Source organism: Sturnus vulgaris, chromosome 4 (assembly GCF_052056855.1).
Source record: "Sturnus vulgaris isolate bStuVul1 chromosome 4, bStuVul1.hap1, whole genome shotgun sequence".
Taxonomy (NCBI): Eukaryota; Metazoa; Chordata; class Aves; order Passeriformes; family Sturnidae; genus Sturnus; species Sturnus vulgaris.
The window spans coordinates 17436895-17450102 of record NC_142246.1 but is presented as its reverse complement, the minus strand read 5'-3'; the positions used below and the strand labels follow the sequence as shown (position 1 = coordinate 17450102).

Below are 13208 nucleotides of genomic sequence, written 5' to 3'. Positions count from 1 at the left end.
TTCTACAGCTTCTCATTAAATATCTCTTGGAACGTGATGGTATCTGTTTCATGTACCATTCAGCTGGTCAAATCTGAGTTTTCTATCCTTGTGCCACTTCACATCTCATCAGTATGTAGGAGAAGGAACAAGTTTTGCATCTTAAGATGTTGAAAGCTGAGTAATAATAAAATAATGCAATAGAAATACTATATATTTAGAAGGTAGTTATTTTAAGGAGTTTCAGTTTTGACATGGCTAGATTAAGTATGAAGCTTCTTGTTTTTATACTTACTGTCAAGAATGTTGTTAAATACTGATACCACCTCCTAAGAGAACAACTTTTAAATACCAAAATGAAAAGGATAAGCATTAAATATTTTGGTAGATATATTGTGCCATAATGTATACTGTCTTGTTCTTAATACAAGGCACAGTAGGGCTTAATTAAAAAGTGATTGTACAATCTATCACAAACCTGCATTAGGGATATGGATGCCAAGAAAATTAAGTTGAATAGGTGGTGATAATGAAATCGATATTTTATTGAATAGCTTTTATTCCTATGCCTTTGTGTGCTATTCTTGCCTTCTTGTCAGCAGGTAAGACATTTTCCATCCAAAATTCTTTGAAGGAATTCATTTAGTCTGATGCTGCTTTGTTTCATTATTTTATCAGTGTAAGTTATTTTATTCATTTTTTGACAGAGTAAAATGCCTTGACAAACTTCTGACTCCGTCAGAGCAAAGCATGACAGTAAAGAAAGAAAAGCAAGTCCTTATGAGCTCATTCCTGCTAGGAGTAGCTAGCTAACAACTGCTACAAGGGTGATTTTCTATTTCGTGTAAGCAAAAGTCATAGTCACTCAAAGCCTCCAGGGCAGCTCCACAACCGGATTTTAGTACAGATTTCTCCTAATCCAGCTCCTAGTGTGGCTTTAGGACCTGCTAAGTAAAGTGTTTAGCATTAGAGAACAATGAAATATAGCATAATACCACGGGAAAAACATATACAATAAAAGTAACTATTTGTACAGCCTGGGCCAAAATCCCGCTTGTTATAACTTCATCAGCTTAAATGCTATTGATTTTTCAGGTACCACTGACCTGAAATTGCTGGGATTGTGCTTGGGATGAATTTGACCTGTACCAATAAGGCCAAGAGGAATCATGGTTTTGAAAGTGTAATGCAAAGAAATAGTTACTGAATATTCTGCTGTCTTGTAATTCTACACCAGTCACTCACTTCGGTGCACTGTTGCAAAATCTCTTCTTTAGATGGGTAGAACTGTGTCTGCAAGCATTGTAGAAAACAATAAAAGAGCTTATTGTCCCCTTCATATTTTTAAGAGTGATGTACTGCAAAACCAGACAGCCTGTGCTTTCTCAACAGAGCTGCTGGGGCAGCCAGCACAGCTTCATTTCACATCCCCACTTTTTAGGTTCAATGCTGTCGTCTTTGTGGCAAAAATCAAATAGCTAAAGGGGAAGGCTGCTTTTCATGATCTTTTTCCTTGCTTGTGCATCTCAGATGGACACATATCAGATATTGCAATGCACCACACATTGCAACTTGCAGCTTGCCTCCTGCCTGGGTGCAATAGGCAACATAGGATAATGTGCTAGAGGAGAGGACAGGCACAGCACAAGGCTCTTGAAAGCCATGAGAGGCACTGAAAGCTGTGTTCGTGGTATGCAGCAGTATAGATATTTGAAAGGTTAGTTCTGTCTATTTTTAGGTAGCCTTCACATTGGAACGGATCTAAAAATGAAGAGGACATAAAAATTGCACTCTCCTGATTTATCAGAGATTTTTGACAAAATACATTAAAAAAGGCTGTCCTCTGAATCAGAGATTTTTTTTTCCTGAAGTATAGCTGTGCTTCTTATTTAGAAGAGGAGTCTTTATGTTCTTGATTAAAATGCCAGTGCTGTCTATTTCACTCTAAGATCAGCATTTTCAGATTTTAGCAAAGTTAAAGAAATATGACTTTCCTACTTATTGTTTGGGAAGATTTATTCACTTGTGTAAATGAATTTTAAAAAATTGCCAAGGCCTTTTATCTCGTATAAAATAAATCTGAAAATAAATGATCTTTTCCACTAGCATCACCTATCATTAAAGTGGCTAAATGAAAATCAAAATGTGTTGCTATTTAGTGCCTGCTCGCCTTTTTACAGGAGATGAAATTGAGCATGTTTACTGGGCAGGAATTGTCAGCAATGCTTCGATTTATAGCATTGTCCAGGATATAAATTAACAACCACCATGTGTTTTCCCCTACTCTCCCTGGAAGATGGTAGCCCTATCTCCCAAAGTGTGCATCTCCAGCTTGCTGTGCATGCTTCTACCCTTCCTTAAAGAAAACCTGCAAACAAAATAAAATTGTGTTGCTTTGAACTGAAGTGCAAATATTTTCCCATGTCCCTGTAAACCGGAGTGCATGTGAGAATGAAACAGCTGGAGGTCTACCTCCAGAAAACCCCCAGGGATGTGTCACACTCATTTCTCCAGTCTATGCAATCTTGCTTTAATAAATTGGTAATAATATTATGATGAAGTGCTCTTTGGTTTGCTGGTTTTTTCAGAGTTTTTTTTTTACATAGCATCTTGCAACAGAAATTAAAATAATCTTCCATTCTGACAGTTTCCTATTTTTACTTGGTTCTTTGTTCCTCAGGGAGAAGGAAGGAAGCTACAATGGGCAAAAGGGAAAGGTGCACTCTGATGAAGTCTCTGATTCAGTGTGAATCCTACACAGTCCTTTCAATGCCTTTGGTTAAATCCATTGCCCTGACTTGCACTTCCACGTGTGGAGTTCAAAGGAGCAGAAACAACAAATAGTGTTTAATTGAGCCAGATTGTTGGGGAATTTTACAATAGTAGAGATCCATTAGGGACAAACACAAAAGTAGCAAACTTACCTTATTTGTTGATAGCCATGAAGTAATGAAAGTACAGTTATAGCTCTTTTGGGGAGGATGCATGAGTCTTCCTGGTACCCACTTACAAAGTAGTATATAATCAGTGTCCCAGGGTAAAGATGTTCAGCAAATACTAAATTTCTTGGGAGCAAAGATGTCTAAAATGGTGATAGCTGATGCAATCTGTGTGCTTTATTCCTGTTGTATTCACAGGGAAAAGCTGGGGACGCCTGAATAGTATGCAAATTTAAAAAAAAGAAAAAAAAAAAAAAAAAGAAAAAAAAAAAAAAAAGAAAAAAAAAGGTGGAGGAGTTTCTGCTTTGAACTGTCCTGGTCCCACCTTCTGTGATAAGGTCTGATTCAAAGCCTGCCTAAATCCATTTAAAGATTTCCATTCCCTTCCAAAGGATTTAGAGCAGTCACCCCTTCCAGCTACTTTAACCCTCTCTTTTACTCTACTGCATTTTCTCATACAGGTATTGAGGCAAGTGATTTGGATAGAATAAAATAAAATTGAAATAAAATAGTAACTCACCCATACCTTTCTGTGGCTAAATCTCCCATTCCATCTCTGCTCTAGCATGTTTGGCCCTGAGTCAGAGGTGAAAGTACTGACAAATTTCTCGTCAAAAGCATCGCTAGAGGAGGGTCAGCCTCTAAAGGTTTACAGCTATGCTTTGTATAGCTAATAAGCCCTGGGCTAAATGCTTATCTTCCTTTATTTCAGTTATCTGAACTGGGGATGCGGGGAGGATGACATCTCTTGCCATTCGTGCAACTTTTTTAGATTAATATTGCAGCTCCAAGAAAAATGAATAATTGGACTTTTCAGCAGGGAGTGGAACCACAAAACCCATAGGGATTCCTCTAGCACTAGTCACTAGTTTGCATATTGTGAGTTAACTGCAATTCATGAAGGGTTCTGGCTAAAAATAACTCCAGGGCTCAATTTTGGCTGGCAGGAACTACTAGTTAAGAGGTCAGGCAAAGCTGTTCCTTCAGAAGCCTTGTCTGCATGAGACTGTTGGCTGTTGGAGTGAGGTTATCCCATCTCTGCTTGGCTTGTCCTTGGCTGACTCAGGAAAACGGGGTGCAGGGACTGTGGGGAGCTGGGGAAGGGGACCTTTGCTGCAGCCTGGGAGCTGCAGAGGCCAAGCAGTGAGTGCTGGCTGCTGCATGAGTGGAGCTATGTTCTCCACTGTCAGGAGTTTCCACTCACACCCTTCCACAGGCAGGCATAACCCTATAAAGTGCAACTTGATCTATAAGCGTATTTAAAAAACCGACACACACTAGGTGTTTTGTGTGATATCTTCATTTTATTTTGTTTGCCTAAATTGTTGCAGAGAAAATCTGTGGCCTGTGTTACTAAAATTCCATCAGATTACTAGAGTACGGAATTATTTCTGCATTATACTTTGTTTTAATATGAAAAATGCCAAGAGCTAGGCCCAAGAAAAAAGGCTGACTCAGTTCCACTGAGCTCTGTCTGAAGAAAGTCGTATTTGAAGATGAGAGATGTGTTGGTAAGGCTGTCTGTCATCTCTAGTTTATTAAAAAGAATTGCTAGGAGGCACTAAAACTGTCCACTGCCTTTCCCTCTGTTCCTTCACTCAAAGGTGCTTCATTCACATCGACTTTACCACAGCGGTTTTGTGTAAAACACGATTTGATTTTAGAGTATTTAAAGGTTACTGTTCTCTCCAGTTCTGTGCTGCAGCCTTGTGTGTGCTCCACTGCAGTTGCCTTACCAGCCATTTTAGAGAGGACATAGCCTATGTTATGGAAATGAGAGATTTTTTCCTTCCTCTAGCTACTGCAAGGCTCGGTGTGGTAGAACACGCTAACCTCTCTGCACTGCTGTGGCAGCCAGGGCAGCACAGCTCCCCTCCAGGCTGGGAGGCCCTGTCTGGGTGACTAAATGGCCAGATGGCAAAGCAAACCCCAAATACAATGTGACAGCTGGGTGGCCACCTCAGTGGAGGCTGGTAGCTTTGAAGGCTGATGGCTCCCACGAACTTCCTTATGATTGCACCAGGGGATCTTTTCTGTACCCTAAGATAACAAATCCATGGTGGCTGTTCATGGGATCATCCTCTTCAGATCCCTCTCAAAAAAAGCCAGGAAAAACAAGTCAGGGAAGAAGAGCTCTAGGGTAATTCTCTAGGTGCTCAGGGGAAAGGGTGCAAGGTAGATGGTAATATTTGAAATGAGAAAGGTCTGGGTGGGGTGTTCCAGACCTTTCTGCAGAGCTCTGAACACAAGGTGTGTTCCTGAAGCTTCCCCATGTTCTGCCCTGTGTGGCTGAAGCTGGAGAAGACAATTGCCTGTCACCAGAAAGGCGTGAGCATCCCAGCAAGGCTGGGAGTGGGAGAGGAGGGGCACACTTCTGAGTAGGGGCAGATGTTCCAGATCCCTGAACAGGAATGTCAGAAACCAGTTCCTTGCGTCTGATAATATCAGATATGAGCAGGTTTTGGTCTCTTCCCAGGGACTTGAATGTGTGGAAGGGTAAGAGGATAATAAGAACTTTATGACTTCTTTTGTTCCAAGGAAATATCAGCAGTGAGGTGAGTAAAGGAGAGATGATGAAGATCTGCAATGGTCTGCGATTTTGATGTGGTCCTGCCTGCTCTGCCAACCTGCAAGACAGTGCAAAACTGGAATCTGTCTCCTTGGCTTGCCTGGGTGTCTCTGCTCAGACAGCACCACAGCCTCACCAGGAAAAGGATGTGTTTACATGGCTCTGTTTCTCAAACATATAGAGGTCATAAATTTAAAGGTAGATACTCTATTACAGATCAGTCCTTCTATAAAACAGTAACACCCAAGTGAAAGACATTGTTCATATTCCTTTTAGCAAGCCTGACAAGCTAGATTTTCCTGCAAATCATAGCAAATGAGGGTTCTAGAGAATGCTCCAAATACTAGAGGGATACAAGTGAAAAATATATTTTTTAATATATCAGCTGGAGTGGGTTAGTGCTCTTGTTTATAGTAACAAGTAAGTGAAACGCTTATAAAGAGGGTGATGATCAGGGAGGTATAAGACAAATTATAATATTTCTTGTAGTGGGTACCTGTGATCCTTCTGCTTCACTTGAACAATCCTGGAAGGTTTTTCTACAAGCACCCAGTTACAAAGAGTCGCATGTCTGCAAGCCCGGTTAACGCTGATAATCAGGTAATCTGCACCGATAGTAAATAGTCATAGTCAGGTCCAGTTGCACATGAACAAGCAAGTGATTTCCCCTGGCATTCAGTGCTGTTTATTTGAGCCCTCAGTCTGTGGAGGCAGATGTGGCAAAATTGAGCCTGGTGTCAGTAATGTCAGTAACGCACTGCTGTTCGGAGAAAGTTATTTTGGACTCTCGAATATACAGCAGCCTGTGACCCAGAGCTGGGCCAGGAATTAACTTGGCCCTTGAGTCTTTCAGAGAGCTGGTACAGAGCACTATCCTGGGTTTCACTGTTTAAAAAATCTCCAATCATAACTGCCCTAACAAAACTAGAGGGAGCAGATGGCTTTATTCCATCGTAGAATTACTGCACCAATGAACCCAGAAGTTCAAGGAGTTTGATTCACTGGCTTAGGCTATTGAGGGTGTATTCTGGGTAGAATGAACTGGAAAAACAAGGAAAAGAAGATGAGAAAGGGAAAAAAGAGCAAACAAATAGGATAGAAGTGGAACAGAGAGAATGGACGGGAGAACAAATACAGGACTGTGCAAAAAATAAGAGTAAAGATGCACAGAAGGAAGATTTTAAATAAAAAAATAATGGGGTACATATACTTTATATAGAATACCATTCATGCTAACACACCTTTGGAGTGTAGTTTACTCTTTTATATACAGCACTGGCTGATCTTTTGCTGTGAGGCCATTCACTCTTGAAGGGTTGAGCAGAGAGGGTTGAATGGATGTGAGAACTGATTTTCAAACCTCATCTGTCTGAAACTCCAGCACTATTTTTATGTATAAGTTTGTTTGTCCTTACTCCACTGGGAAAGTAGCAAACTTTGCTGAAAATCAGCAAGTACATAATCTTGGGGGCCAGGAAAGAAAATATTTTTTCCTCATTGCCATAATGATGGGGCTAGGTTTTGGTCATGAGGTCTCCAAAATCAGTAGCTTTTTTGAGAAACCTACAGGGAATAAAAATCTGACCCATAGATAGAAAATATGGGTAAAAGAGGAGGAGAAAGAGATAAAATGATTGCTGAATCCAGGAAAAAGTCAAGGACAGAGGGCTTGAATGCTTTGGTCTTTGATTTGTATTTCCTGTTGTTACAGGCAGCTGTACCTTCCAGTCCTGTTAGAAATGTATCAGGACTTGGGAATTGGTGCCCAAATGTTGTTGGAAGGCTTACCAGAACTTTCTTTAATCACAGCCCTTAAAGAAGAAAAGGCAAAATCTGGGAATTACTGAGAGCTGGTACAGACTAACCTGAAAACAGAGGAAATGCAGTGACTGAAGAGGTGGTCTGATAAAGGACATTTCAACAGGGCAGATTATGTCAAACGGACCCGTAGACTTTGTCAGCTGAAGGAGGGTTTTCTTTGTATGTGTTTGTTATGGAACCAAATATTGTGTGTGTATGTGCTCAGATATTGCCCCACAAAAGATGTTTGTGCAATTCTTTAGTGTTGTCAAAACAGAGGGAAGAGCATTGCTAAAGCTTCTAGGGAATGTTCAGAAGACAAGGTTTCCTTTGAGGAAGCAGCTTAGGTGCTGGCTGGGTTTCACAGCCTTCATTTGCATATGTGGAGGCTGCATCGTTTTCAAACTACACCACCACTGCAGCTGTCTTCCTTGCTTTTCTTTTCCTTGGGGCACTATGCTCAAAACCCACATTAAAACATGGGAAAAAAAGATCCTAGCGGGTAAATTTATACTATAGCTGGGGTTAGACACTTCAGTTAAAAATAAATAAAATTCTTCCCAAGCAATGTGGAGCCCTTGTTGAAATCTCTGTGTTTTGTAGTTGGAGTTTTGCTTGGCATCTCTTCCAGGTAACGCTGGAACTGCTGGCAAAGTTCAAGCTATAATATGGACAGGGCCATAGAAAAGCCCTGGAGGCTCTCTAATTATTACTTTTGGTTGCTCTGTCTATAGTGCACTAGAAAATTTCTTCTATCTCTAAAGCTTGTATGGTGAGAGCACCACTAAGGTCACAGTTTATATTTATCAGTTAACTTGCTAATTTGAAGGGAAAGCATTGAAGTGGAAATGTAGAAAATAGAAACAACATGAGCAGGTCAAAATATCCAAAACAGCAATATGAAATGTTCCAGTGTAAATACATTTCTATAAAAGGTGTGAATGAAACTTAAAAAAACCCCAGAAGATGGATTCGGCACAGTCAATGAACACAATTATAAATAGGTATTGAAGGAGAATATTCCACCAACCATGGATCCACAGATAATAATTAATAAGAACCGACTCCACTCCAGGCAGGCAGGTGCCCAGTATTATTTCACAGTTGACTGTTCAGGGGGTAGAGGTACTCACCTTTGCCACAGATCTTAATAATTTACTGCAGTTTTATCATTAAATCAGCATATAATTGGGTAGGAAATGAGGGGCTTTTTGTCGTGAGAGCAAAGCAATACCATTAATTTTATTATTTGTAGGAAAGGCTTTCTGTAGTTATTTGGTAATTTGCTGTGTTTTTATTAATTAAGTAAAGTAAAAATAATGCCATTTTTGTCATCAATGCTTGATGAAAATATGACAGTGTGATGTGATTTGCAACTTAAGCACAAGCTTGGAAAAGTGTACATTTTATCAGGACTGGCAATAATGAATTACAAGGAATCCCAAATAAGCTAAGAATATATCTGAGACCTACCATTTCTGAAGGTTCCAGTGTCTGTGGGAAAAAGGCTATTTCAAGAATTGTATTTCTTATTTATTTTTTTTCCTCTCAGCAAAATTGCCATAGCCTTGTATAATAATTGAATTCATTTAGTCTTTAGAATACTCAAGTTTGCAAATAACAATGAAAATGAATATTTCATGACATGGAGGATGATAAGCTATAGTTTTGTAACTTTCACTGGTAGCCCAGCACAAGGGAGCCGGCATTTACATTCCACGAGAATTTTTGCACCCAGATCATTAAAAGAACAGCAGCTTAAGAAAATGACCAGGCAGGTGGGGATAGTTAAATAAGACCTTTATTTTTGGGTTTTCTTTCCCTGTTCCGGACAACAATTTGCAGTTGAGCTTGGTACATGGAATTTGTTGCGTACGCAATGCTAAGGGGCATCATAAACCAGTTGCACCTGCAGCAGCCCCTATTGTCTGGGAAAGGCTTTGACGGGGAGACAGGTGTTAACAGCGTGTCTGGATTGTCACACGACAGGAGATTTTAAAATTGATTTGTTGTCAATGAACGAGCAGCGGGCTGGGGTCGGGAGGGTGCAGCAGCGTGTCCTGAGGCAGCTGCAGAGGCGGGCGGGGGTCACGGCGGCGTGGGCAGGACCCAGGCAGCTCCTTGAACAGCCGCGGGTTCTTGGGGAACGCACCGAGACACGGGAGTGCTTCAAGAGCAGCTCTAAGTACTGTAATGCATCTGGGAGCAGGATCAGGCTTCCCCTCGGAGCAGGTGAGATAACTGTAGGAACGTTTTTTATAGATGCTGAGTGCATTTCAGAGAAATGCTTGGGGTGGGAAGGGTGTGTGGGGGGCGGGGTTGCCGATATATTTGCCGTGGAAAACCTAACTTGAGTTGCAATTGTCTATGAGAAGCCATAACCTAACCAAAATACTTGGGGAGATGCGAAATCCCCGAGTGCAAAAACATGCTGGGCGGAGGTGTAACTTTCGCCGAACTCTGGGAGAGCCTCTCCAAAGAGAGCGGCGGCAGGGAAGCGGTGCGGGCACGGGAAAGGTGCTCGGGCTGCTCAGAGCACGCAGGCTGTGGCTCGGCTGCGAGACACTCCACTTTTTCTTTATTATTAGCACAGCTCTGCCTATTGTGTGCTGGGGTGTGGGGGGAAGACAAAGAAAGCCAGCTAAGAAATTAAAAGAGACGGGGAGGGATAGGAGCCGTGCTAGCGTTCCGGGGGTGTGGCGTGGAAATCTGCTTTGAATCGCAGCGTGTTGCCGCGGCCGCAGAGGTCTGAGCGGGTTTTGCAAAGATTTACTTCACTTCAGGCTGGGTCTGCCCCTGGCTGACGTCACGGGCTGGAGCAGCGGCTCCAGAAGGCTGGATGAGTGACAGCCCAGCCTACTTTTTAATAGCTTTGTCATGTGACGGGGAACAGTAGTAAGACAGGTGCCTTCGGTTCACTCTCAGAGAGGGTCTCGTTGCCTGCATGAGTGTCTGCTGCCTGCCTGCCTGCCTCTGGACTGTAGTTTGCCAGCTTTCCTGCCGTCGCTCCGCAGCTGGATGGCGTGGGACATGTGCAACCAGGACTCTGTATGGAGTGATCTCGAGGTGAGCAGTGCGCGGCCGTGGGGTGCCGGCAGCTGCCGGCGCCGCGGGCTCGGCAGGCACCGGCAGGACGGCCGAGGCAGCGCACTTTGCAAACAAGTCCCTATCTTATCTTAACTCCAGTAAGTTTGCTATTTTAAGGTTACTCTGCGATGCCTTGAGCAAATCAAAGCTGAGCTCCTGTCATCAGTATAGTATCTCCTGCAGTTGGAAACTATTTTCATGTGCCTCTGGCTTGCTTTCCCGTCATATGCAATATTTATGCTCTAAGATATTGATATGAATCGGTGTCTGAAGTGGCGTTTCCAGTGGCGTTTAGTGGCCTGGTTGGAAAAATGCCATGTTTATTTAGAATAAGACTAATATTTCTTTAAAAAAAAAAAGAAAGTTATAATTAACTCATGGCTTCGTATTTTAATTCCTTATTTCACGGTGCTCTGTCGAAGGCTTTTTCCTTGTTTATCAGCTGCAGAATACAAGCACGCACGCAGGAATGAATACCCTGTTGTTTGGCTTTAGATGCTTTTAAAAGAGATTTCTGGAAGGAGACATTTCCCTGCTACTTGTGGTATTGGCATACAGACGCTGTAGCTAATGCCCCGTAGAGCAGGGTTCACACTCAATCTGAGTAGTCCAAGGAATGGTTAAATCCCACAGTACAGCACAGACAACAGGATGAACCATGAAAATAGAGTTTATGCAGGACTGTGTGAACTGCTGCTGCTGCCGCTGCTGCTGCTGCTTGTGTAAAAATAGACGGCAATACATCAAATCCACAGCTTCTGCTGGCTACAATTCATAAAGGAAAAAATAAAAAAAGGCAAGCGGCCCCGTGGTAATCTCTGGAGTATAATATGAGGTTTGAGGATTTCTGCATGTTTGCATTCAGCAAAATGGAGCATTACCTGAAAGTTTGGGCAACTTGCGAAGCGAGGCAAACTTTCTTTGGACCCCATGGAGAGGAATCCCGAATACAGACCTGCTCAAAGGAACTAATCCTCTGGATTCGGGCTTGGAATAAGTGCTTAAAATGCTTCCCTTGGGCAATGGGGGAGGGAAAAACAGGTTACAGGCAATGCTTTTTAAACAAGATGTTAATGCTGTAAAGAGCTACCCACCTAAAGTGAACCGTTTCCATGTTCTCCAGTAAATTTTTCCTATCTGGCAGAGCATGTGTGTGGATTCTCAAGTAATTTTGTCATGTTTTAAATATTTGCAGCTTGCCATTGTATCCGCAGATTTCTGTTTGCATATTGTAATTGGTCTTATCTTGTTTTGATTTCTTAGTAAAGTGGAATAGATATGGATAATTCATATGTCCTGTAGCTATTATGAGTCAAGGCAGTAAGTGGATGACTTTCTGGCTCCAAAGTCCTAATTGTTTTTGAGTAGCTGGAGTATCCTGTGGGTTGTTGTCTGTCTTGTAGCATGGGTCTCAGCTGCCATAGCTTCATTTTTCCATCATGTATTATTCTTAATGCTGCTAGGAACTGATTGAGGAACCAGCTTATATGGAAATACTGAAGATTTATTTTAATCACTAGAGTTTCTGCAGTAATTTCAAGCTCGTAACAGAATAGATAATTTATGTCAATTACTTTTTCATAGTGCAAGGAGGAAAAAAAAAAGCAAAAAAAGAGTTTGATCTTGATATTAATTGTGTGGTGGATGGATTAACTGTGGGTAGGATTTTGCCAATGTGCTCCTGCATTGCACTTCCTGTAGCAACACTAGCGTCTGCATGCTGCGTTGGCTCGGGGGATCACCTTTACTGAGCTAAAATAATGCAGGCAGCAAGTACTGGAGGCAGCTTTCATTTTTTGAATCATTAATATTTGCTGTCAATATAAAATGTATTATATTCTCGCTCACATAATGACAGGACGGCGTGTTGTTTAATAAAGGCCTGCATCACTGTAGCTGATCAGCGTCCCCAGTGCTTCACAGCTTAATGAAGGTGATGTACAGTAAGGTTGCAAAGATTGATAGAGAGAATCCACATGACACACATTTTGTCAAGTCTCTTTCCTGAGTTCATCCCCTTGGCACTTTGAAAAACTTGTTAAAAATAAAACAAAGATTATATTTTCATTAATATAATTAATATGGCACAAGTCCAGTCTTTTTTTTTCTTTTTTTTTATTTATTTTTTTTTTTAATTTACCTTCAAAGGCACAAAAAAAGCCAAAAGGTTAATGGAGAATTATACTTAATTATAATGATTCATTACTATCAGTGCAGTTAAGCTAATTTACTGTTTGCGCCTGAACTAAGAGAAGAAAGGTCTGTTGGAGTGAAATAACGCACAGTAATTAGCCTTTTGTGTTTAGTGACTGCTTTATCCTCCTTAATGTTACTGTAAAATTAGACCTATAGTTATGGAATAACTATCATATCAAATAGCAGTGGGAAGACAGTAAAATGTGTGGTAGCAATGCAGGTGCACCTGTTACAGATGTATAGGCAAACAGCAAATATCAGCGTGTCAGATGAGGACAGTTTTAGGACTGGGAGTGTTAAATCTGGCATCATCCAAAGGCCAAATATAAATTAATAACAGGAACACTTGCTGCTAATGTGTCTCAGATTAATGTGCTCTGTGTGCTCAGAAGCATAATGTCATATTCAGAAACATTGATTTTATTATCATGTCAACATTGGCAAGGCATATATACTTCATTTCAGCAGTTAGTTTTTAAGTGACATTGCAGTCACTATAGGTAAATGAAAGCTGCAATAAGCAGGATTTCTTTTTAATACCATTGTTTATGTTGCTTCAAAAGCCCACTGTAGGAACTTAAAAATGCAGCTTACAAAAGTAAACATGTTTAAGTAGGTGGTTCACAGGGTGAACCTAT

At 41.2% G+C, this 13208-nt stretch overlaps 1 protein-coding gene across 3 annotated transcripts in view; it reads left to right on the top strand.

The window, feature by feature from the left end:
- Positions 1-13208, top strand: part of PPARGC1A (PPARG coactivator 1 alpha) — a 361945-nt gene that overhangs the window by 283878 nt on the left and 64859 nt on the right. Inside the window, exon 1 of one of the 3 annotated variants that reach the window (XM_014885151.2) lies at positions 10167-10353. The exons of the other annotated variants lie outside the window; for them this stretch is intronic. Within the exon in view, the coding sequence (XP_014740637.2) occupies positions 10306-10353 (48 nt within the window). The 5' untranslated portion in view covers positions 10167-10305. Of the gene's footprint in view, positions 1-10166; positions 10354-13208 lie in introns of those variants that run through there. 3 annotated transcript variants of the gene reach the window in all.